The sequence below is a fragment of the Lissotriton vulgaris genome, chromosome 7 (genome assembly GCF_964263255.1).
Source record: "Lissotriton vulgaris chromosome 7, aLisVul1.2, whole genome shotgun sequence".
Taxonomy (NCBI): Eukaryota; Metazoa; Chordata; class Amphibia; order Caudata; family Salamandridae; genus Lissotriton; species Lissotriton vulgaris.
In genome coordinates this window covers 551,561,597-551,588,216 of record NC_141695.1, presented here as the reverse complement: position 1 = coordinate 551,588,216, position 26,620 = coordinate 551,561,597, and the positions used below count along the sequence as shown (strand labels likewise).

General features: G+C 45.6%; 1 protein-coding gene across 7 annotated transcripts in view; it reads right to left on the bottom strand.

The window, feature by feature from the left end:
- MYH10 (myosin heavy chain 10) overlaps positions 1–26,620 on the bottom strand; it is a 1,221,191-nt gene that overhangs the window by 445,726 nt on the left and 748,845 nt on the right. For all 7 annotated transcript variants that reach the window (XM_086930637.1, XM_086930640.1, XM_086930641.1 and 4 more), the window contains 4 exons: positions 6,606–6,743; positions 6,252–6,375; positions 5,085–5,256; positions 4,424–4,636 (listed from right to left, as the gene is read on the bottom strand). In XM_086930637.1, the coding sequence (XP_086786763.1) occupies positions 4,424–4,636; positions 5,085–5,256; positions 6,252–6,375; positions 6,606–6,743 (647 nt within the window). The remainder of the gene's footprint in view (positions 1–4,423; positions 4,637–5,084; positions 5,257–6,251; positions 6,376–6,605; positions 6,744–26,620) is intronic.

Sequence of the window (26,620 nt, the reverse complement as noted above, 5' to 3'; positions counted from 1 at the left end):
GTCTGGGAGTTAGAGGCCTGGATAACCAGACTCTCGGGGGTGGGGTGGGTGGACAGGTAACATGGGTCGCCCGGAGCCGGGCGGTGGCGTCTGGCCACGTTCCTATCTACAGGCGAACCTGTAGCGGGCCTGGACCAAGTGCCCAACAGAACGTCCGACAAGGCCTCATTAAACGGCAGCATTGGCTCCATGGAGCATGACTGCGGCTTAAGGACCTCAGTGAGGAGATTAGTCCTCACGGCCGCGACGGGGAGCTCAAGGCCCAAGGCCTTAGCAGCCCTCATCAACACCACACTATATGTAGCGCCCTCCTCCGAAGCCACGGAAGGAGGAGAGACGAATCCAGTGTCTGGAGAGGTGTCCAGGCCACTGGCCTCCCCAAGGTCTCCTGTCCAGTCCATGCTAGACTGACATTCCCTTGTCAGAGGGTCCTCAGACCCCTCCCAGTCCTCCTCTTCCCTCATCTCCTGAGACTCAGGGTCGTTAGCGAATGAGGATGGTTCATAGGGATAGAAATCCCCGAACGGCGTCGGGATCGGCGCCGACTGGCGCTGTCCCGACGTCGGGACCCATAGAGAGGAGGTATTGGGGGCGTCGTCGGCCGGGACCGACGCCAGCAGGGACACCACACGGACCGACCCCGGGGGGGTCGTAAGGTCCACCAGGGACGCTCCATCGCCCGACGAGGGCCGAACGGCACCCTGCGGCGTCGGGCCCGAAGGCACCGACGACGCCGGGACCGCCGAACCCTGCGGCGCCGAGCCCGAGGGCAGCGGCGGCGTCGGGATCGCAGAGCCCTGCGGCGCCGGCGGCGTCGAGGCCGAAGCACCCGACGGCGTCGGGGTTGTACCCGACCCACTAGGGCCCCCTGACGGGTTCGCTGGGCCCGAAGGCGCCGTGGAACCCGTCGGAGAAGAAAGGGACCTCATGGCCATGAGGAAGCGCTCTATCTCCTCCGGCGTCGCGTTCAGCCCAGGGACCGGGGGGTATGGAGCGGAACGCGGCGCCCGCGACTCCTGAGGAGCCGCGTGGGCGGTGTCACCCGAACCCCCGGCCGCATCGCGCGAGCGTCGGGGGGAGTCGGAAGAGCGATGATGTCTCTTCGACTTCTTATGCTTCTTACCTGACGACTTGGACCCGGAGGAGTGGCGCCGACTCCCGGAGCTGTGACGGCTCCGTCCCCGCGACCTGTCCCTCGACCTCCCGTGGGACCGGGAACGGGACCTCACACGGCGCGGGGCCGACTGGCGGATCTCGAGTCGCCTGCGGGACCGCTCCCGCCTGGCCTTCCTCGAGAGGGCCCGACAGTCGGAGCAGGCCTCATCGTCATGGTCGACGCCCAAACACGTCAGGCACAGTCGGTGCGGATCCGTAACCGACATGAGTCGTTCGCAACCGCCGCAGTGCTTGAAGCCGGGCATCCCTAACGGCACCGTCGGAGTCGTGAAGACTTCGAAAGAGATCAAAAAGATCCAAAAAGTTAGTCAAAAAATGACCAGGGAACTGCTTTTTCCAGATCTGCGCTGGCTGGCGCGGAAAAAAGAAGAACTGACGTCAGCACGCGGAGGCGGCGTCTAAGTACTCCGACGACGTCATCACGGCGCCGACGACGGACGCGGAGCCGCAGACGACGCCTACCGACGCGCAAGGGTACTGCTACGCAAAACTTTCCGGATCCAGTCTGACGCCTGGGGATATTCTAAGGTAAGGAATCTATCACTAACGTGTCTCTTTCAGATCCAAATCTCACGGGAAGTGGAATCTCCCACTGCTACTGATGTAAATAACATAAGTCTATATTTTCAGGAAAAAACCTTCCATTGCAAACAACCACAATTGACTTAAACACGGAAACAATATCCAGACTGAGACCAACATACAACGTAAGACTCAGGAGGGTTTTCTGTAAATTGGAGGGCCAGAAGATTCAGTGGCAAGCCACTTGATTTACAGAATCAGGCAAGGAAAAGCAATATTTCTTGATTTGGTAGGCCCAATGATAAAAGGAAAACAAGCAGCACTAAAAGCGATCGCTATTCTAAAAAAAAAAACGCATGCGAGTGGTGCGCGCGCCACTGCGAAGCATTTGTCTTCAATTATCACGCCTGTATCTGGGCATGATAACTGAAGACATATGGGCTTTGGTGCGCGTAACAGACACCAATAGGCCATGGTCAGAGCAACGCGATGGACTATGGCCTAATGCGTGTTCTGTTACAAAACAACACGCACTCCAAGCCCAATCAGAAAAGACCATAGGAAATACACATGCACAAGCGTGTTTATTTCCAGGGTCCATTTCTGAAACCACATCAAAAGTACTCTCGCTGCGCGCACACTGCTGCGCAGTGTAACACTAGGCGCGAGACCTAAAAATCTGCTACAATGCTGAGTCTTGTACATCAGGCCTAAATACCGGATATTAAAGTTGTATGCATTTTACCACTTATAAAAGGCATGTATGTTGGCCTAGATATCTGAACAGAAAAGAGGCCATTCAGCATATAGAAAAGAGTTCTCGTTATTCAATCCTGCATTGCTAACAATCATCAGTCACAGACATTTCCAATTGTTCCTCTGTTTGAGACGATCTCCTGACATTGCACTCCACGTAGCATCTTGAAAAAACTGTAGAACTCAGCAATTGTCAAAGTACTATAAAAACTAGAGAATACAAACCGTTTTTGATGTCTACACAGAAGAACCTCTCCTATGACCGCTACGCAGTCATGAGCATTTGGAAAGAACTGTAGATATTAGCACGCAGAGGTGAAAAAACAAGTGTCGCTGACTCCCACAAATCATTATAGTTTAACAAGAAGCTTCTCAGCAAAGTTGAATATTATGAGAAAATTACCTAATACTACAATGCCTCACTGCTTTTGTTTATTACTTGGTGGACTTAAAAACTTATTTGTTTACACGTTCTTGACACCTGAAGGAAGGAACCTTTGACTGTGACCTATGCATTAGCGGATGGAATATAAAAGTATGAAACTGTGGGCAATGTGCTTCTAACAGAGTGCACTGCTTATTACAGGTTCATTGAAAAATAGCACACTTAAGAAACAGTATCTGGGGGATGGTACTCCAAGACAGTGCATTATTGAAAATGTTTATGGAATTTGGGCAAAATCCTTACATTATCGCTGTTCTCTCCTCTGAGAATAATTCATATAGCAATGTCTTTATCCTACGACAATATTTTATATGCAATGCCGGTGGGTGGATAAGAAACAGAATAATTGAGTAAGCCAATCTGATTCAGATCGGCTGATTTGACTTTTGTATACAAACATAAGGTAGCCACCCTCACACTTGATAAAGTTACAGTTTACAGTTTCAGCAAGCAATTAAAGAAACAATACTGGTAAAGAGTAGAACAAACATAAAAAACATTCAAAAGTTGATTCAAAAGCCAACACCTAATATCATTTACTTAACCCCATTTGTTATTGTTACACTATTTAGCTGCACTTTAACCAGTTTGGAATTTCTTTAAACCTGTTCACAGAACAATATAATAGAGGAAACAATAATCTTCTGCTTTAGACAACAGACTTCTGCTCCTTAAAACTCTGCAAGTAAGCTCACTTGTAGAAGTAGAAAGACGCTATATTTAATTAAGGGAGCTATTTATGGTAATGATGTGTACACTGCTACCTGCATAGTATTAGAGGATTTGGGATTAGCAGTATTACCTGCAAGTATTAGAGGAGTTTGGATTAGCAGTATTAGAGGATTTTGAAAAGTGCCTAATGAAAACCGAATAGTTTATAAACTGCTGAAGCAGATATAGGTACAAAAGGGGGTGGTAATGGACGGTGCATCTGAACCAATCAAACACTCACACCCAGTCAAAACATCTGGGTTTAATCCATCACTGTTCTTTAGCCCACTCTGCCACCCCAGTTCAGACATGGCTATATGCAAATCAGTCTGACCCTGTGCCTCATGGGAACAGTCCAGCCCGAACTGCCAAGCCATGCCTTCCCTGGACCGGAAACAAGCTTCCGAGGACCGGTTTCTGGCATTCCAGCCGTCTTTAGCCCGGCTTGCTTGAATCCAGTGGCAAAGTGAGCAAGGGACTCACGTCTGAGCATACCCTGCCACACTTATGGCGGCCAAAAGCGGTACAAAAGGGGGTGGTAATGGACGGAGCATCTGAACCAATCAAACACTCACACCCAGTCAAAAGATCTGGGTTTAATCCATCACCGTTCTTTAGCCCACTCTGCCACCCCAGTTCAGACATGGCTATATGCAAATCAGTCTGACCCTGTGCCTCATGGGAACAGTCCAGCCCGAACTGCCAAGCCATGCCAGAAGTAGAAATACTTGCTAAGCTCAAAGTCGAAGGGTCTTCAATAACTGTTCGATGAAACAAGAGGAAACCTCATCTCAAAAGTTAACAATCTAGTACCTCAGTTCCTGTTGGGCAGCAGTTGTATCCAATGTGTCCTCAAGTTCTGTTTTCAAAGCCTCAAGCTCCTCACTCAGATCCCGCTTTTGTTTTTCCGCTTTATTGCGGGACGCCTTTTCAGACTCAAGATCTTCCTGGTGCTCTGCAATCTGGGCCTGCAACTCACGAACAACTTTCAGGGCATTGTTCTTTTGAATAGCTTCATCATCACCTCTATCAAGCAAAAGAAATGCACAGAACAAGCAAATAAGTCTGGTGTTTCTACTTAAATAATTCACAAACAGGTGCACAATTAATTATAGTACAGCATGAGAAAGCAGACAAAAGATTCAAAAATTCTATGTACTCAGTTTCTTGTGCGCATCCGTAGGACCATGTTTAAAAATGTTTCTTTTTACAAGACTTTCAATGCCGAAGAATAAATAATAAAATGGTACAAATCAATGTGAAAGACAATTAACTATGATTATAGGAGTTATTCTGTTTTCTACCAAAGGCTCAATAAAACTATCTCAGAAATGGACTTAAACTGTATTGCAAAAACTCGGTCCATTGCAGCACAGACTGAACACGATTATATTTACTGAATTTACAAGGCTGCGTAATGGTGTCCAATGATAATGTAAATTGCCACCATACAATTTTTTTAACATCACCATACCTTGCAAGGGCAGCTTGAAGCTCCTCTTCCTTCTTGGCCAGTTGAATTTTCAGTTCTTCGATCTGGGCTTGCAACTCAGCTATTTGGTCCTGCAGATCAGACGTTTCTCCATCTAGTTTCCTTTTAGATTTCTCAAGTTCTTGGCGAGTTTTTTCTTCTTTCTTTAAACGTTCTGAAACAAGAAAGATACAGAGTTGATGGCATAAGAGTGTTGACCGGTGAAACTAAATGAAATGTAGGTAGGTGATCCAAGGTTTTTAGATAGTTTCAATGAGACTACACTGTTTGGGAACTGAGTATTGTAGTGGAACTGCTCATATCAATGTTTTCAAAGAGAGCAGGCTTTACAAATGTCTGTTGTTCACTTCAGATACCACAAGGAATGCTTAGTTCCTAAACAAATTTAGCAACATCTGTCCCTTGCCACAGAATGATTATTTATTGGAGTGCTTGAGCATGGGATCTACAGTATCCATCACATCTCTTTTGTACTACTGAATGGCAACACTCATCACTTGCCAATTATTAGGTATGAAGACCAACAACTTTGCTAGGAAACTGCCACAAAATGCATGAAGCTAATACAAATTTTGGCTCCAGGATTTCAGTAATTTTTCCTATTAATACATGGGCACAAGAAATATGCAAAATAAATCATTTTGTGATTGCAGTGGGAATATGGTTTATATTTTGAGAATTACTGAAGAGGCGGTTAACTGATACCGTATTTCTGCCTTTATATACAAATATTGCCCATGTATTGTGCCATAAATAAAAATATTTCATGAATGACCAGGCCAACCCTTCATGCGCCCTGTAGGAAAATGCAAACCTCATGCAAGGACATACAAATCAACTAGTAAATATGCAAAGTTAATCATCTGAAAGTTGCATATACTGCTTCCAAACTATTTATTTTGGTACAATCACTGTTATTCTTTCTTGTACCCAGAGTTACACTATTAGAAGAAAAAACATTACAAAATTCAAAACAAAGGACAATGGCAGACAACTGTACCAACTGTAGAGTCTGAAGCAAATACAGAATTGTTGACTCAGTTGTATTTCATTCATGTCAGCACCACATGAAAAAAAAAACAGAACACAACTGAAATTATATATTATCTCAGTAAAATACAGATTGACAGCATTCAACAAGTGCCACACCTTCTAAGTCTGCAATCATCATTTCCTGCTTGTTTTTTACTTTTGCCAGATTTTTGGCCTTTTCTTCCTCCTCAGCCAGCTGGGAGGCACATTCTGAAATGCGATCTTCCATGAGTTTCTTTTCCTAGTCAAAAAATATAAATTTAAAAATGTAAGTGTGGAACATAATACCAGTGAAAGCTAGTGCATATATAATCACTTTAACAATTAGAACACCTTATTTCAAAGCTGGTCAAGTTCTTGATATCAACATCTGAGTAATTAACATCATATGCCATGTTACATAATTATTTTCGTCAAGTTATTTTCCCAAAGTCATTACAGTATATGTATGCATGTTATTCCATTACATACCTTCAAAAATTTTGAATTTTGGTCCTCTAGAAGCAAGATGTCTTCCTCCATCTTTTTGATCTTTCCTTCCGCAGTTACCTTTTCAAGCTGTAGCTTCTGGCGTGCAGCCTCCTCTTCATCAAGCTGCTCCTCCAAATCCTGTATAGAAAAATATTCTTAAAATGAAATCCTCAAAACTGAATTTCTACATTTATCCTCTTAACGGTGTTAACATCACTTGGACAATCAATCCTTGTAACCAAAGGAATCAACTTCAATTGGCACAACATTCTAAGAAACCTGCACAGACAACTCTTCGGTCTGACAGAGCTCCTTACAGTTTGTACAAAAACTGGTTTACCACATTAAATCTGTATAACATATAGCTGGTAGGTGAGCAGTTAATACTCACTGGTATGATCCCATGCCCAAGTTGGAAATCCTTTTTATGTCTTGCCTAAGCAGCGAGCATGCGCTGCATAGAAGACCTTTAGCCGTCGTGCAGCTCTTTTTCAAAGCACATACTCGTACTTGTGGCGGCATTAGCCTTGCGGGAGTTCGCAGCGGCGCGCCACAAGCACGAGTACGTGCTTTGAAAAAGAGCAGACTGCTCTCCCCAGCGTGTGCGCACCACACACGGGTGCACCCCTACGCCTCTCTCTCCTGCTGCAGCCTGCACACCTTTTTAAAAAAAACTTTCAGAGAGCGCGTTTGTCTTTCTCTTTTCCCATCTCCCTCGTTTCCCTTCTTTTTAGCACTCTTGTTCTCTTCTGTTGCTTTTATACCTTTTTTAATTCGTCATTCTCTGCCAATTTCTGCTTCTGTCTGTTTTCATAGCTGACCGGTCGGACGGACCTGGGACTGACTTTATGGCATGCACCCCCGCGCCACCCCCAGGGAGCATGGGAGCAGGGGTCTGCGCCCACGCCAAGAGTCGGCTTTTCTCTGCTCTACCCAGCCACTACCTCTACAGCATCCCAGAGAAGGAGCTACTCCCTTCCACTCCCCAAGCTGACTTACCTGCTCCTATGATTTCCGCGAAACTGTGTCAGACCGCTGCTTTTCCTGCATCTTTGTGTAAGAGCTTCCGAGGGAGAAATTCCATCCCCGGGGGTGCATCTGCCCTTTGTGCTGCTCTCCTAATGTAGTCAAAGAGAATGTGGCAACACTTCTCGGTTTTGACTTAGGCTTGTTTTCATGGTGCCTAAAAAAAACACGAGCTTGCAGCCGTGCAAATGGGCAGGCCCGGGAGGAAATAGAAAATTCTCAGCATTTTTTAATTTACCTGTGTGTGTGTGTGTGTGTGTGCGCTTGTGTGTGTTTTCATGCTAGTCCGTATTAAAATATAGACAGGGGTGCATCTCTGGGCCGTGATGCTACTAAAAGGTGTGCTCCTTCTTAAGGGTCTCAAAGTTCCTCGTTCACTTTTCCCTATTACTAACCTTGTCTCCTGTCCTATTACTCCACTCCTTTCCTCTTTCTTCTCTTCCTTTCTTCCAATCTTGTCTCTCCCTCCTTATTCCCTCCCTGCTTCCTCTCTGACATCCTAATCCCTTGCCTCAGTTGTTCGTCCTTATGTTCTTTCTCTCATCATTATCCCTTTCTCCAATCTTATAATTTTTTTCTCTGCATTTCTTTAATCCTTTTCCTCTCCTCCTTCATTCATTTTCATCTATCTCCCACAGTACTCTACCCAAGCTGCCTGAAGAGTAAGCCGACAGGCTCTGGGCTTACCAGTTTCTGAGAAGGTTCTAAAATTACTGCACTAGGTACAGGGCAGGCTCCCACCTATAGGCCTGGTGTTACCAGGCAGCTGCACAATTGATCAATAGGCTACTATTCACAAAATATTGTGTAAAGCTTCGAAACTTTACAGATTTTAGGGACTGGTACAAATTAATTGGATTATTCAGTGAAAGTTACTAAATATACATTTGCATGCTAGGCTAAACCATCGCTAGAAATATACACGCATTGGCATAGCCAAAAGGTCTCGCCTTTGGGACCTTATAAGTGTTTAGCCATGCAACAGTTGATGCTGTTGCACCAAGGATATTGTGCTGCATAACTAAATATGTATAAGGTCCCAAAGGCGGGACCTATTGGCTATGCCAATGCTTGTTTGGTTTCCTAGGGCTTCTGCTACTGTGCTATTACAAGATCGCCAGACTTGGATATAAAGCAGTCTTCCAACATTACTTGATAAACACAACCTAGTCTTCCCTTAACTCAGCTGTAAGCATTCCAAAGAGCAGAATATTATTGCAGAAAAAGACCTACACAAAATCTACACCCCTTTGAACTTTTCCACAATTTTTGGCTTCATTTCCTCAGAATTGTATTCCTTTTTTTTACCTATCTGTACAACCAACGTATACTACATATTTTAACCAAAAATATATATATAAATACAAAGCTGAATTGTCATAACTAGAGCAAGCTCTACTCAACTTGAATCCATACTTGAAACACTTTTGTCAGCAATTTCAACTGCAAGTTAGCCGAGATAGTTCTGTACCAGATATGAAGAAGAAAATAAAATTTGGCAAAAAATGTCAAACTTTGCACTAAATGTGTTCTCTATTTAGGTTGGTGCTCAGACCTGGTCTAAGCTGTTTTGATTCTGCACCAATCTTAACACTTCAGGCCAGATGTAGGTAATTCTCATTTACCGATTCATAAATACCGAATTTTACCGATTCGGTATTTATGAATCTGTAAATGAGATGTAGGTAAAAATTCTGTATTTTTTACAGAATCGGTGAGATTCGGTATTTACCGATTCGGTAAATACCGAATCGGTATTTGCTATTGAATCCTATGGGCCTTGAAGCCCATAGGATTCAATAGCAAATACCGATTCGGTATTTACCGAATCGGTAAAAATACCGAACTGCTAAGGGGGACAGGGTGTCACTTTGACACCCTGTTGCACCCCTGAAACTGGCTTTTGCGCCATGTGGCACACAGACATGCCCTTAGGGCATGTCTGTGTGCCACATGGCACAGGTGTACACAATAATTCGTAATTTACCATGCAATTGTATTGCATGGTAAATACCAAATTCTAAAGGCCCTGTAGTACTGTTAGAAGTACTACCTACATCACAAAATACATTTTCGGTATTTTTACTGAATGGTAAATTTACCGATTCGGTAAAATTACAGAAAATGTATGTTTTTTTGGCCCCTACATCTCCATAGTCCTTTACCGGTCGGAAACGGCCGAAAATCGGTATTTTCGGCGGTTTCCGACCGGTAAAGGGCTACCTACATCTGGCCCTTACCATTTAGATTTGTCAGAGCACTAGGGGCCCGATGTAGGTAAAATAATTTTACCGGTTCGTAAATACCGAATGATACCGAATCGGTATTTATGAACCGGTAAACCTAATGTAGGTAAATATTCAGTTAAAAATACTGATTCGGTACCATTCGGTATCCACACTCGGTAAATACCGAATCGGTAATCACCGAATCGGTAATCTCCGAATCGGTAACACCCATTCACCCTATTGGGCCTCCAGTCCCATAGGAATGAATGGGAGACACCGAATCGGACATTTTCGAATCGGTAATTACCGAATCGGTATTTACTGAATCGGTAAAATCCGATCTCGAAGATTCGAAAACATGACATGTGAGCCAGTGAACCAATCAGGGAGACCCACCACACCCCACAACAAAGCCACAGAGAATCCAACCAATCAGAAGCAAGTACCACACCCCAGTACCTGGAGGTGGCCACACCCATGCAGGTGCAGAGCAACAGAACTGCAGAGAGAGCTGGAGGTGAGACAGAGGAGCAGGCTGCACTGAGCCCAGCATAGCTAACCCATGGAGTCCCAGGAGGCCCAAAAGGATGGAGGTGACAGAAAGAGGAAGGTGACATTTAGCCCAACAGAGCTCCAGGTGCTGGTGGAGGAGGTCGTGCAGCACTACAGCCAGCTGTTTGGGAGACAGTCTCTGCAAGTAGCAGTCTGTAAAGAGGAACACCTGGCTGGCAATACAGAGCAAAGTCAATGCCCTGGGAGTGACTCATCGCAAAATCGATGACATGAAGAAAAGGTGGTATGATCTGAGGATCACCACCAAAAAGAAGCTTGCCACCCAGAGGAAGGAATCAGCAGCCACAGGTGGGGGAACGAACCGTGCACAAAGCCTCACAGAACTGGAGCAGCTTGTGGAATCCACCATGGAGCCAGAGAGCATACATGGGATTGGGGATGCTGACAGCTCAGACAGAGCTGCAAGGAAGAAAGGTGAGATGCATGTACATGTACCCCACCCATTCTCTGGACCCCTCCCCAATGTGGGTGACTCACTCAGCATCCAGCACACATGAGATTAGTCACCAGCAATTCATCATGGTAGTTGCAGTCATAGGTACAAACATCAAAACTGCCAACACTGAACACAGCATGGCATGCAACAAACCCCATTCACAACCCGTTGAGGCATAAGAAGATGTGTAGTAGGAATATGTGTAATGAGAACACACATCTGATCATTGTCCATGTCTCTCCACAGGAGAGTCATCGCGCAGAGCAGCGCAGGGAGGAGAGTCAAGTGCACCAACAACGGCACAGAGGGAAAGACCAACTGACACAGCAGGACCTAGCACTGTCCCAGAGGACACGACCACTACACACGCACCCATAGCAACGGAGCAAGACACCACTGCCCAGCCACTGTCGCCTCTGCTGTTCGAGACACAGACTCCAGCACCACCTGCAGGTGCCACAACACCAAGCTCGGGGTCCCCTGTGCATGTGAGGCCAAGGAGGCAGGACGTACTTCCATTACGTATAATGGAAAGCTCTGATGAGGAAGTGCTGGAGGCACCCAGACCTAGCACACCACCACCGGCTAGCAACGCAGGCCAACAGGGGGCAATGGGAACTGTCCGTGCAAGAGACCGTGGCCGTAGGGCACGTGAGCAGGATGAGGGGCTGAATGTGCAGGGAGTATTCGCTGGGCTGGAAGCCACAATGGTGAGGGTGCAGTGCATGCAGGCCAAGGGGATCCTGGCAGTGCACCGACAGGTGCGCATCCTGAACAGCAGGATGTCAGACAACGATCGGGGGATAGGTGCCATGGCGAAGGGAATGGAGGCAATGGGCAAAGGAATGGAGTCTATGGCAGAGGGGGTGAGGGACATGGGTGTGCGCATGGGCTCCCTCTGTGACAGGCTGGAGAGTGACCACCAAGAAAGGCGCAGGTACAGGCGCGAGGTACAGCAGCTGAACCAGTCTATTAACCGTCTGGCAACTTCCACCACACTGCTATGCCGCCGGTCTGTGACCATGCAGACTGAAATTGTTCACTGCTGCAGTGACTTGTCCAGGGGGATGGGGAGGGTGACCTCTGCCATGGAGGTGTTGCTGACACAGCAGACAGCCACTGCTGGTGAAACATGTGTAGTGGACACGGAGGAGTCCACAAGCAGGAGTGGAGCCAGCACGCCTGTTCCGGAAATTCGTCGGAGCAGCAGACTCCATGCAGATGACACCGCTCCCACTGCACAGGTTGACCCCCAGCCCCTTGGCTCACTCAACATCACGCGCAAGCGCAAGCATTAAGGGAACATTATGGACACAGGACATGTCATAGTGAATTTAACTTTGGCAACCCAGTGTGCATTGAGAATTTATTTTGATTTTGGTGAACTTGAATAGTGCAGTTGTGCATATTAAAGTGAGTGTTACAAGACATGTACATGCCTGTGTGTCATCACTATATTAAAAGTATCTGTTGGTGATTTCTGCGCGTCGCAGTCTACCATCTGTTGCAGGTGCTGCTCCTGCTGCAGTGTGATCGGCTTGTACAGTCCCATCATCCATGTCCTCATGATATGTTAGTTCAATCTCTATGCCCTCCTTGGTAGCAAGATTGTGCAGCATGGCGCAGGTAGCTATTATCTTGCAACAGATTATTGGTGTGTATTGCCGTGCACCTCCACTCTTATGGAGGCACCTAAATCTACTCTTCAGCAGTCCAAATGTGCGTTCCACCACGCAACGTGTTGTCCTGTGTGCCATGTTATAACGCCTTTCGCTCATGGTGGATGGGTTCAGGTAGGGGGTTAGGACAAATGACCGCAGGGCATATGCACTGTCACCTGGGTGGAAAATGAAATTTTGATTAGTCACATACTCTCAATGTTTCCTTCAGCATGGACTATCAGGGTGTCTCGCACATACTTACCCAGCAGGTATCCATCACCAAAATCACCAGCCACAAGGCGTCTGTATATCCCACTGTTGGTGAATATGTAGGAGTCGTGGGTACTCCCTGGATATTTGGCAACAATGTCCGTTATTATGTTGCCAGCGTTGCAGATCACCTGCACATTGATAGAATGTGTGGACTTCCGGTTTCTGTATATGTGTTCAGTAGCTGCAGGTGGGCATAGTGGGATGTGCGTCCCATCGATACAGCCTATGATGTGCGGAAACTGGGCGAGTTGATAGAATTTGGTTTTTGTCCTAGCAAGTTCTGCAGGTGTATCTGGGAACTCAATGTAGTGTTCCATCCTCTGCATCATGGTGTGTAGGAATTTCCTGAAAAACCGTGACAGGCAGCTCTAAGACACCCCACCTACTGCGGCTATCATGTCCTGGTAGCTACCAGAGGCAAGGAGGTGTAGGCAGCACAGCACCTGAACATGGGGGGGGGGGGGGGGGGGGGGGGGGGGGGATGGCATGTGCTCTTGGGGTTGGGTGTTCCAGATATGGGTGGAGGTCCCCAATCAAGTCCAGGATGGTTCTGGGGTGGAGTATGTACCTTCGCAGGATCTCAGCTTCTATCAGTTGGAAGAGGGTGTCCTCTGCCTATACACCTGCTCCTCTCTTAGCCAGACCCTCTCTCCTGCTGCATGTATCCGTAGCCGCCTTGCAATGACGTAAAGTGCCGCCATTGTGGTTGCACTGTTGCATTTTGGGGCCTTCTTATATATCCTGTTCCTGGTTTCCACCTGCTCCCATTCCATGGTAAATACCGATTATCGTGAAAATCGGTATTTTTAGAATTTGCTACATCTCAACAGGCCTTTTTTACCACTTCTTATTTACCGAGTCGGTAATGAAAATGCTACTTACTAGTATGCATCTGTTCTTGGCATGTAGGGCTGCTGACATTCATATCTGTGCATAGATCGCCGCCTAGTGTTGGGTCCGGATGATTGCACATTGTTGTCCTGGAAGAGTCCTCGAAGTATCACGAGATAGGTGGCTAGTCCCCTGGACTACAGTGCGCATGGGCATCGACTCCATCCCCAGATTGTTTTTAGCCATTGTGGCCAAGATGGAGTGAAACTCAGTGAATGATGACCATGCTATGAGTATATATGTGAATACTGCAGCTGCTACAGGCGCCGGGGAGGAGGGCGGGCGATATGAATGTCAGCAGCCCTACATGCCAAGAACAGATGCATACTAGTAAGTAGCATTTTCAGTTCGAGGCATGTGGGCTGCTGAATTCATATCTGTGCATAGAATACATAGCAGTCCCTCCATTAGCGGCGGCCGCCCGTGCCAGCTGCAGCAGTTTGGAAAAGTGTCTTGAGAACAGCCTGCCCTACAGCTGCCTGCTGTTTGGAGTGCACATCTACACAGTAATGCTTAGTAAATGTGTGTGTGGTAGACCATGTGGCTGCTCTACAAATGTCCTCTAAGGGAATGTTTCCAAGGAAAGCCATAGAGGCCCCCAACTTTCTGGTGGAGTGGGCTCTTGGTGGAATGGGAAGAGTGCGTTTTGCCTTTGCATAGCAGATCTGGATACATTTCACGATCCACCTAGCAATACCAGCCTTGGAAATAGGGTTACCTTTGTGATGTGGCGCAAAGGCGACAAAAAGCTGCTTAGTTTTTCTAAAATCCTTGGTCCTATCAATGTAATACATTAGGGCCCGTTTAACGTCAAGGGTGTGGAGCATTCGCTCCGCCAGTGACTCAGGATTTTGAAAGAAAACTTGCAACTCAATTGTTTGGTTGATGTGGAACTGAGACACAACCTTCGGCAGAAACTTAGGGTTAGTGCGGAGCACTACCCTGTTGGAATGAATTTGGAAAAATCGCTCTTGGATTGTGAGGGCTTGCAGTTCACTAACCCTCCGTAGCGATGTAATTGCTACAAGGAAAGCCACTTTCCATGTCAAGAACTGAATCTCGCAGGAAGCAGTGGCTCAAAGGAAGGACCCATCAGTCTTGTAAGAACCACATTGAGGTTCCACTCAGGAGCTGGTGGAGTCCGTGGCGGAATGACTCTTTTGAGGCCTTCCAGTGTAGCAGGGTTTCCGTTCTCCCACAGAACTGTGCACAGAGATCTAGAACCTGGGTGAGTCAGGGTGACCCAGAACTCACCTTTGTTTCAGAAATCCCCTTACCAAGCTAGCTACAGTGTCTCATCGGTAGTAAATACTTCCCAATGACTTAGACAATCCAGAACATGAACTTAGAATACCTCAGGTATCGTGGAACACATGAACACTCTTTCGTTATATAATCATTACAAACCGAAACTGGGAGGCAGAGATATGGGTCCGCCCTGCTAAGAACCCAGATGAGACCTTCTTAGATATAATATAATATGCTAATTAGGGTGCGCGAAATATAGGTGATACAGAATTCTATAGATCTTTGCATCATAACATGCTATCACCTTTTGCTTATTATGGATTAGTGACTATGCTGCTAACTCTGATTTTTATAATATGTATGTTGATATTATATAAGATACTGCGTTTGAGAACTTTGCATTGAAAAATAAACATTTCAAACTTGCACGTGTGTTCTTTGCCTCCCAGTTTCGGTTTGTAATGATTATATAACGAAAGAGTGTTCATGTGTTCCACGATACCTGAGGTATTCTAAGTTCATGTTCTGGATTGTCTAAGTCATTGGGAAGTATTTACTACCGATGAGACACTGTAGCTAGCTTGGTAAGGGGATTTCTGAAACAAAGGTGAGTTCTGGGTCACCCTGACTCACCCAGGTTCTAGATCTCTGTGCACAGTTCTGTGGGAGAACGGAAACCCTGCTACATGGCGCCCATACGTTGGTTGGCCTTATATCATGACACTCGAGTGTATAACATTCAAACCTTAACTCCTTCATTCCCGTTTCCGGAAAACGGCAGTGTCGGAAAAACCTACCTATTTTTGAAATAGGTCTTTTTCAAGCTTGAATCTAACTGTAAACGGTTTCTTTGAATTACTACCCAGTTGTGCTACAAAGTACTCTTTGTATTTTCTCTTTCCTGTGCTGACATGGCACAAGCCGTGGACATCCCGCAGCATAGTCGCATTGCGGTGCGTGACCATTTGCGGATGTATGATGTTCCTGTGGAGGGCTTGGCTGTCGTTCTGGTAGTGAGTGCGGAACATGCTTACCCGTACGAACTGTTTTATTCGTGGGTGACATTTCCGGCGGTGGACGCTAATTCTGGAGTGTTCCATTCATACACTGCTACAGCTGTACCGGCTGCGTATGCTCCGTACAGAGCACTGGAAGTTCCTATTGATGCATGGCAGCATGGAGTTTGGTTTGGTGGCGCCCTACCACACTCATTATCGGTTTCGAGGTTAGGTCCTTTGTCCATTCCGGGCACACCGTGGCCCGCTTTGGCTCGGTTCACTCCTCACCCTCAACGCGCCACTTGTAACGTGGCTGATCTGCGGCGGCTTCATGAAGTCGCGGTGGAAGTGATTAGAGCGCTTGTTCATTACACTAGCCGTAATGTTCAGGACGCGGCCCCACGGGGCGCACAGCTTCGTGCAGAACATGCTGGTCTGAAAATCAATCCGGTCATGGTAAATTTCGTGATGGGTAAAAAGCCCCAGGAAAAGGATCATTTTCCGTTCTGGCTCGCTGAGAAATTCGGACAGCTGGAAGCTGTGTTTCCCAACACGAGTCCGGGTGATAAACACCGGATTCTTACACTAAGTTTACCGAAAGATTTGGCTCCTGAACTTGTTGACTGTGAGACCTGGGGCAAGACTTTTGCAGCGGTCTATTCGAGGTGCTATGGCTCCCCGTCTGTGACCAATCTAGGTGGGGTCCTTAAACGTGTTCAAGACGAACACGGACCGGAGTCGTCTGTTGAATTGGGTATGCGCCTGTGTGGCTCCTTTGATGTGGTTTGCGATCTGATCCTTGCGAATGTCAAGGGGGATGCAGTGAACTTTCAGGTGGCTAATGCTTTGGCGTTGGTTCCCGAGGCCGAACGACCCCGACGGTTAGCAAGGATAATTGTAGCCGCTTACAAAATGGTTGGCCGCAATGCGAAGGGGGTTAAAGCTTTTCCTGATAAGGAGAAGAAACAGCCCCAGGGTCAGACATCGGAAACTAGTGGTCAACAAAAGTCCAAGAAGCAAAATTGGCCTAAAAAGCAGAATCAGGGTAAGCAACAACAACAACAAACACAGGTTTCTGCTCCTGCGTCTCCGTTGCCTGCGCAGTCGGATCGTGTTTATGATTTGCGCGACCGCGCGATGATTAAATCGCCTGAGAGATTTCAGGCTTCTGACCAACGCTCTCCTCGTTCCTTTCAGGACTCATCGGCTCCGTCAACCGGTGGTGGAGGGGGCGGCAGGGGCCGGGGTGGCCAGCAAGGACGTGGTCAGCCCCGCCCGCGAAACGGTGGAGATCAGCAGGAGGGTTCTACGCCCAAGAGACCACAGTTTGCCACGAAGAAAGTCGCCGCCCTGACAGCGCATCGTTATGCCCCAGATAGTGAGAACGCGGCTTCAGAATCTGACGTGGGCTCTGACCTTGCTGGACAGCGCAGCAGAGATTACCATAGTGAGAGAGGCCCTCCGTCCACTGTTGAAGGTGACAGCGACTGATACTTATGTTGTGATTGAAACAGCTGACACGCATGTTGCTCCCCCTGAAAGACTTTTTGAAATTGTCCTCTTAATTGAAGGTGACATGCAGCGAACTGTAAAAGGGGTATTTTGGGAAAATCTCTCGTCTACGTATGACATTTTGCTTTCGGAGGCTGACTGGCCCACACCTTTTGTTCTCGCAGCTCCGCGAGGGGAGGAGGTAATCCTGCCCAGCTTCGCGCACACTGTGCCGAGAGTGGAAGCGCTGCATTTTGCAGAAGAGTGGGCTCTGGCGCTTGCGCTGGCTGTGTACCGTAATCAATGTGGCTGGGATAAATTGTCACCGAGCCACGAGATTCCTTTACGGTCTCAGCCCCAGCCTCAACCTCAATATCCCATACGGCGTGAAGCCAAAGCTTCAGTCGCGGCTATCCTTGAACAATTGGAATATCAAGGTGTAATTGAAACGTGTGTGTCACCGATGAATAACCCCCTTTTTACTGTAAACAAACCAGACGGCTCATATCGTTTGGTTTTGGATTATAGGCATTTGAACTCGCATTGCCGTAACTGCGCAGTACAGAATACTCATGGCTCTGCGTTAGTGAATAGTCTTGAGCGTAAACGGTTCAAAACCACGCTTGACATTTCCAACGGTTTTTATGCCCATAGATTAGACGGTCTAAGTTCCCAATGGACCAGTTTTACATGCGGCGGTGTGCAAAAAATGTTTCGGCGTCTCCCAATGGGCTATAAGAACAGTCCTGGAGTATTCTCCGCCCGCATTGTCTCTCTTCTGGAGAGCTTCGACCCAGTTGCTTGTTCGTATGTGGATGACATTTATCTCACAGACGACGATCTTTGGGAGCATCTGTGTCGAGTAAATAGCATAATTTGTAACTTTGCTGACATAGGTTACAAGTTTAACTTTGCAAAGTCGCACATTGCAGAGTACACAGTGTTGTTTCTAGGTTACGAGGTTAACAACGAAGGGAAGGGTTTAGCACCCCACTTCCTGGAGAAATGCGCACAGTTGAGTTCTCCGACAACACTGAAAAAATTACAATCTCTGCTGGGCTTTTTGAATTTCGGGAGGACTTACATTCCGGACTATGCCCAGCGTATCAAGCCTTTGTATGCTTTGATACAACCATCTTTTTCCAAATCATGCTGGCTGCCTGAGCATTCAGCCATTCTACAGTCTTTGCAGGCTGATTTGCTCGCTTCTGAATACTTACATTCTCGTGATAACCAAACCAACCTAGTGATAAGAATTATCCCTGGGGCGGTGGGTTTCACGTACCTGACTTTTAATGAGGGAGATACGGTACCTATTGCTTACAAGTCACACTTGTACACTTCGGCTGAATTGCGTTTTTCCACTGTGGAGAAAGTTTTAACGGCTGTGCAGATGGCGATTCTTAAGGAACGTGCCCTGTCACAAGGGAAGCGCATGTTGGTTGTTACCCCGTGTCCTGCCTTAGAGGCAGTTACGAAGGCCAGTGTACCTAATTCCAAAGCTTTGCACCCTCGGTGGATTCAATGGGCTGCATCCTTGACGTCACAAGATGTCACGTTTATTTTTGACGCCACTTTACGGTCGCAGGAGTATTTACAGTATGAATTTGTTCATCCTGCTCCTTTAGCAATGCCGCCGTTGGAGGATTTCCATTGCATCATTTACACTGATGGTTCGGCGCAGGTTGCGCATGGCTCTAAACATGCCTACGTTTCCGCTTAAGCCATTGTGGTCGGTGCCATGGTAAACGATGAGTTCAAGTCCAGTGTCGTGCACACGCAGACGCTTGGAGACTGCACCGCACAATTAGCAGAGCTTCGTGCTCTGATGCTTGCATTGGAGTACGCAGATCCTAGTGTGACGACTTTAATCGTAAGTGACTCTTACTACTGTGTCCAGTCTTACAATGAAAACTTGTTCTTTTGGATTCAGAATGAATTTCGTGATTCCAAAGGTAGCACAATAAAACATAAAATGATCTGGGTCCGAGTGGCGGAACTTAAAGAGATGCTGCCACTCGTGTTTGTGATTCATACTCTCGGTCATCAGCTCGTGGGGGTCCACGCTGTTGGCAATTCGCTTGCTGATGAAGCAGCGAAGTCAGCGGTATCAAAATACTTAGTTGCAGCAGTCAGTCACGAGGTCCAAAAGCAAAATAGATGATGACATCTTGGCAGCAGTTGCTGCAACAGAGAAGGGAATTAAATATCCTGCGGGGTTCCCTTCTAAATACACATACCACTTAAGTCCCGATAAGGTTCCTTATGTGAAAATCCTTGATGTTGGCGAACGTCTAGTTCCCAACTCGGATCGCAGGGCTGTTTTGATTGCAGCGGCTCATGAAGGTGTGGCGTCTGCGCATGCGGGCGTCTCAGCCACTGTAACTCAGCTACAACAAGGGTTCTGGTGGCGGGGGCTGTACAAACAGACGCGCGAATATGTTCTTCAATGTGACATTTGCCAGCAGATTAAGCCTTCAACTGCTGCGCGTCCGCCTCAGACACAGTTGTACATCTCGAATAAACCACTTGGATGCGTTTATTTGGATCACTGCGGTCCATTTTCTTCTGATACTGCATACAAGTACATCTTAGTAGCAGTAGATTCATGCACACGCTTTGTGTGGGTATGGCCGCTTCGGAGCGCTGATTCACGTACTGTCATTAAGGATTTGCGAGTCTTTGTGGGAATTTTTGCCTGTGGTACCTTCCATTCGGATCAGGGTCCGGCTTTTGCCTCTAAGGCATATAAGGATGCTATGGTTTCGATGGGGGTCCAAGTCAAGTTTTCGAGTCCCTACAGACCCGAGGGTAACAGTGTAGTTGAACGAATGAACCGCGACTTAAAGCAATCTTTGACAGCTCGAGTTATAGGCACTGGCAGAAACTGGTTAGCCCACCTTATAGGCGTGCAGCGTGCGCTTAATAATCTCCCTAGAAGGTCTCTGGGTGGGCGGACCCCATACGAAATGCTCTTTGGTATCAAGATGTATGTACCTGACCTCGATGGGCTGGACTACAAGGCCCAGGCCACGGCCTTTGACGTAGATGAACATTGCAATGTTTTACAGAATCTACAAAAGACCAGAGACAGTCTTGCAAAGGAACATTTGCCCTCCACATCGGATGATGCGCTGCAGATCCCGGTAGTTGGCTGGCTGCCCCAAGTTGGAGAACTGGTTCGAGAGAAGATCAATAACAAGAAAGAGTTTGGTCCCTCATATCGAGCACCGGTTCGAGTTCTTGGAGTGAAGGGCACAAGAACAGTCATTTTACCACCACTTCCTGGTCGTAAGGAAAACAGATTTATTTCTATTGACAATGTCAAGACACACAGGGTGGCCGATTCTTCATAGCATGACACTGGCTGTATCCTGTCCTTCCATGGTGAGGCACTCTGTACTAGCAATAACATCTGGCGCAGAACAGGAGGTGTCCCTCGAGATGCCTGCCATATCCAGTCCTTTATTAAATACTGTTCCTGTTACTAACATTGATGAGCTGAACTACACTTATCCTGCTGATTTATCGATGCCTGATTTGCAGACCCGTTTGGCCAACCAGTCCAGATTCTCTTTTGACTCTGATTCGGAACCTTCAAAGAAACCCTCAAACATTGCAAGATATGCCACGTTGTTTAAAAAACATTTTTTAATTCCCCCTTGGACATACATTTGGTTGATCCTATTTTCATTTTATCTTTTTATGTCAATTGGTTTTGTGTTTTATTTTTTCCGTCTGATTGATGGTCACTACGTTAAAGAAAGAACAGGAATTCGGTACCTTAATGGAACATTGGCCCCTCTTTCCTCTTCACATTCAGCGCACAGACTGAAACGAAACTTAAATATAGTTAACATTACTGCTTGGCCTGTCCTTGATGGGATTGTGTGGGATGCGGTTAGGTTTCAGATACATGGGCCCACTGAAGTGATTAATATTCCAAATGTGCTTAGAGTAAACATGGGAGATGTAATTAAACAAAATATACGTTCTGATGATTGGGATATTCAGGCCGTAGAAGCATTATTCTCTGATTTGAAGTATTATGCTGCCTTGGATGCTGAGGATCTGTATACAGACTCTATTAATTATGGCGATTTGTTTTGTTTTCAACACTATGGTAATCATTTTTACATAAAATAAATTCCAGGAGGGTTGCTGTAAATTATACACAATGGGAACACTGCCCTGCTCCATTCGGTGGCAGCTCCAATACGTTTCTGAAAAAATACTCCTATTTTACGGACTTTAATCAATCAAATCCCGAGTCATTCTATTTTAAAATGACACAAAAGTCCATGTCCAAAGTTAGACTTACCGATACAAAATTGCTGTATTCGAAGTCCTTTCTAGACAGGTTGGCTGTAGATGGCTACGAGTTTTGGAAAGGAGCAATTGACCTTAAATCGGTTTGGGGTACCAAAGATTGGCAGGTACAAGGCACTGAGGCTTTGCACCGTGCATGTCTCATCCCGAATCACATGTTGTTTTTAAATTCAACCATTTTCCAAACAACATGCTTTGGATTGGCTACTTCTAAAAAATTAAATACACCGACCATCCCAGATTTAGAGGAATATACAGGTTGGGGTAATTTTACTGATTTGTCCATTCATGAGTTGCAAACTCTTTTACACAATTCGTCCTTTAACATTTCCGGTTTGGATTCCAAGGGTTGGCTGGTGTGGCATAGAAGTGCTGATTCTTGCCAACACCATTTTCTGGGTTTGGCTGAGGGGTTCACAGAAGTCAGACTCGATCCCCGTTTTGAAGAAGACTATACTGTCACGACTTATTCTGTGGGGAAGCTGTGTCAGAATTGGTTACAACATTCCACGTTAGCTGCAGTTAAACTACATCTGTCTTTATTGAATGATAATGTGGATTTGAACGATTTTATAAAAGGCCCAGCTAAAGGTAGATCTAAACGATGGCTGTATGCGATTTACATTGAAATTTGGAAAGTTACCCAGGTTGAGGCTGCTAAACGCCTGAGAGCTATTGATCAAGCAAATTTAGAAAAGGTGCTTGCAGTTGTTGATAACGGTATTAACACGCTTTCTTCCCGGATTTACACGTTAAACAATATTGTGTCTTCTGTTGTTGACATTGTACATGATGAAGTGTCCGTGTTTTATCATGGTCAAAATCAATTATGTTCTGTGATGCAGTTTGCTTGGACACTACAAACTCTTAAGTCTGGTCGAGTGCCTTGGAATTTTATGAACGTCTCATCACTATTTGCCCCATTTAATCTGACTGAAAAACAGCGCATGCTGTCAATGAGAGATGCTACATTTTCTATGTTACACATTGAAAAATTAGAATCCTTGCCTTTTTCTGTGGCTGAGGTGACCGCTGCTACATGGCTTATCCATGGTGTTATTACCTTACCTTTTGCTTTGTATAAATTTACAAATTGTATGAAATATATAGCCATTGGGCGATATGAACCATTAGGCAGTGCTTTTCTCCATGAGACATGGTCTTTACCATACACTTATAGATGCCTAATAGTGGGAAATGAAGTGAATTTGAATGGTGAAGAATGTACACAGTCACCTGACCGCTCACTAATATGCAGACACATCCAGTTGCATGGTTCTTGTAATCAGGACAAACATAATTTGGCCTGTGTTTTGAAAGGGACACCAGTTCCTGCAATAGTTCCCACGTTCACTTTGTTGTCCAACGGTAGTTATTTACTTTTGAATAACGAATTTTGTTGTGGGTTAGAGGCCGGTATCGCATATGTGGTTACCGTGTCAGAAAGGGTGGTTTGCTGCAAGAATGTGTTATATCCACCCACGCATGGGAATTCAGATGTTTTAATATGGCCAAGAATACCAACCTTGAAAGCTGAGTTCAATGGTTTGGGCCGTATAAGAGCCCTATTGTCTCAAAAGCAGGTGGCCCTGAGCTCTGCCCGCGAAACTTATGTCCTTCACATAGCAAAGTTCAAAAAAGAGAGAGTTTTCCCTAGCACACCCAGAAAGGACTGGGAAATGTAGCAACACTCAAAAAGGGTTCCTTTCTGTGGTTCCTAGATAAAAGCGTCAAAGCTTTTATGAGTAAGACACCTAAAACTTTTCTGATCCCAATAGTGCATATCCTAACATGTTCAACAATATATCCAGAAAACAAAATTATTCATTAAAATCAAATTTATTAAAAGCTTAATCAAAAAGCAGCGTATAGTCAACAGTTTTGCATATAAAAATAATCACAGTACATTAACATTGTATACACATAAGTTCACAATAAATAAAAATAGCCAGGTTGTCGACGCGTTTCGGTACATTTGTAGTCCTGAGGAAGGTGTATCACCAATCTTAACACCGAAACGCGTCGACAACCTGGCTATTTTTATTTATTGTGAACTTATGTGTATACAATGTTAATGTACTGTGATTATTTTTATATGCAAAACTGTTGACTATACGCTGCTTTTTGATTAAGCTTTTAATAAATTTGATTTTAATGAATAATTTTGTTTTCTGGATATATTGTTGAACATGTTAGGATATGCACTATTGGGATCAGAAAAGTTTTAGGTGTCTTACTCATAAAAGCTTTGACGCTTTTATCTAGGAACCACAGAAAGGAACCCTTTTTGAGTGTGGCTTCACATAGCAAACACACGCACAGAAGTACAGGCACTTTTAAGTACTGATTTGCCGTTTCATTTCTGCAAGCTGGTTCATCAAATCTTCAATGCCTCCTCCACAACGAGCCTGGCTCATTTTTTTAAAATGGTTAGCAGTGGTCTCGTGACTACATTTGAAAAAGTATTTGGTATTATCCCTGCGTTCTTTCATTCTATATTCGCTAGCCTGTTTGGCGGATTTCCTGTTTTGCTGGCTTTGGCTGCAGGCGTTCTGGTGATGTTTTACTTTATAAAACATGGATGCCCACCCTGCGCAAGGAAACGCTCAGCCCCTACTGATGCAGTTTCGCAACCGGATGCTTGATTACTATGGCTCCCTGCCGCTTGCGACTTTAAGCACGGCTTTTGGATTATCCTTCAGATTTTCCTATTTCACATGTGTCCAGCCCGTGTTTCATTGCCTGAGCTGTGATTTCGACTGGGCCATTGATTTGTGTCTCTGTTTACCGACTTCTCCTGACGTCAACTTTGATCAGCTGATGAACCCCGTAGTGGCTCACGAGCTGGTCTGTTCTGGCGAAAGGGTTATGGCTGTGGCAGCGATGCATGGACTAATTGGTCAGTGGGACATATTCGCAGCGGCGCATGACTTTCTGGCACAGAGCGTTCTCGAGAACCCACTGAGTTGTCCTCTGATGTTGCTAGAGGAATCGGTGTTGGAGGAGCACGTATGTTCTTTCCCATTGCTTAATTGGATGGCTGAACTGTTTTCGGATGATGACAGTGATTTCATGTTGGAAGCTGTAGCTACCTATTTTGCATATTCATTCAACCATGAGTGACTTTGAAGACTTCCATCATTATGGCACGTGACTTTTTAGTAATTCTGAATGGTGCCTTTTTCAATACGAACATTCGATTTTTTCATATGTTCTAGGCCTATTAACTGAGAGTAGGCCTTAAGTTCGACTTTTTATATTTTGTGTGGCCACTATAGGCATTCTTACATAAATTTTGTTTTTGAATTTTACATGCATTTGCATACATTTAGCTTGGCTCAATATCATTGAACTCTGCTTTCATGTCTTGCCTCTCATAGAGTATTGGCTTATATTTTTTCTTTTTTAACCGTCCTCGGATCATTGGGGGGGGGTGTCATATGGTTACTACGTTTCTATATATTGTGTTAAGTTAGCATGTGCTTATTAAATGTTTAAACGCCATATTTTCTTTCTGCTTCGGTTTGCACACGACACCTAATTGTTATTGTAGCTTTCAACCTAGACGAAAGATGTGATTTATTTGAGAATAATATGTTATTGCCCTGGTATCAGTCGTGCTTGGTACACTTGGTACAACTGTCTGCACACTGAGAACTGCACACTCTAAGAATAACCTAACACAAGGTTGCTGAAGGCCTGATCCTCGCACCACGTTAGTCATAACACAAATAATGTTGCTGCCAACATTGGGCTCTACGTAGTTTTAAGACAGAGTTACAGGGAATGAAACATCACACTTGATGCTTCGCATGCTGAGAGCTGGTAGCGGTTGATGTGATCTCCTCCTACTGAGAATTAGAGGTATGGGTCCGCCCTGCTAAGAACCCAGATGAGACCTTCTTAGATATAATATAATATGCTAATTAGGGTGCGCAAAATATAGGTGATACAGAATTCTATAGATCTTTGCATCATAACATGCTATCACCTTTTGCTTATTATGGATTAGTGACTATGCTGCTAACTCTGATTTTTATAATATGTATGTTGATATTATATAAGATACTGCGTTTGAGAATGTTGCATTGAAAAATAAACATTTCAAACTTGCACGTGTGTTCTCTGCCTCCCAGTTTCGGTTTGTAATGATTATATAACGAAAGAGTGTTCATGTGTTCCACGATACCTGAGGTATTCTAAGTTCATGTTCTGGATTGTCATTGGGAAGTATTTACTACCGATGAGACACTGTAGCTAGCTTGGTAAGGGGATTCTGAAACAAAGGTGAGTTCTGGGTCACCCTGACTCACCCAGGTTCTAGATCTCTGTGCACAGTTCTGTGGGAGAACGGAAACCCTGCTACACCAGAAATGCTTTGATGGCAGGCACCTTGAAAAGTGAAAGGTGCTGTCTATTTTGGAGATACGCGGCCATCGCATACAGGTGAATGCGAATTGAAGTATAGGCCAGATTACACTTGTACAGATGAAACAGGTAACAGATGATGTTCTGAATAGAAGCATCCAGCGGATCAATGTTGTGGTTCGCACAATAGATGACAAACCGCTTCCATTTTGCAGCGTAGCAGGCTCTAGTAGTGGGCTTCCTAGCCTCCCGAATGATGTCCATGCAATTGGGAGGTAGGTTGAGGTAGCCAAACTCTAGGACTTCAGGAGCCAGATTGCCAGGTTGAGCTGTTGCGGATCTAGGTGCTGAATGTCGCCATGGATCTGCGTCAGAAGGCTGAGTGTGAGGTGTAGCCTTTGATGCGGTACCACGGACAGTTCCAGAAACGTGGCGTACCATGGTTGGCGAGCCCACGTTGGAGCAACTAGGATGAGAGTCATCGAGTGCTGCC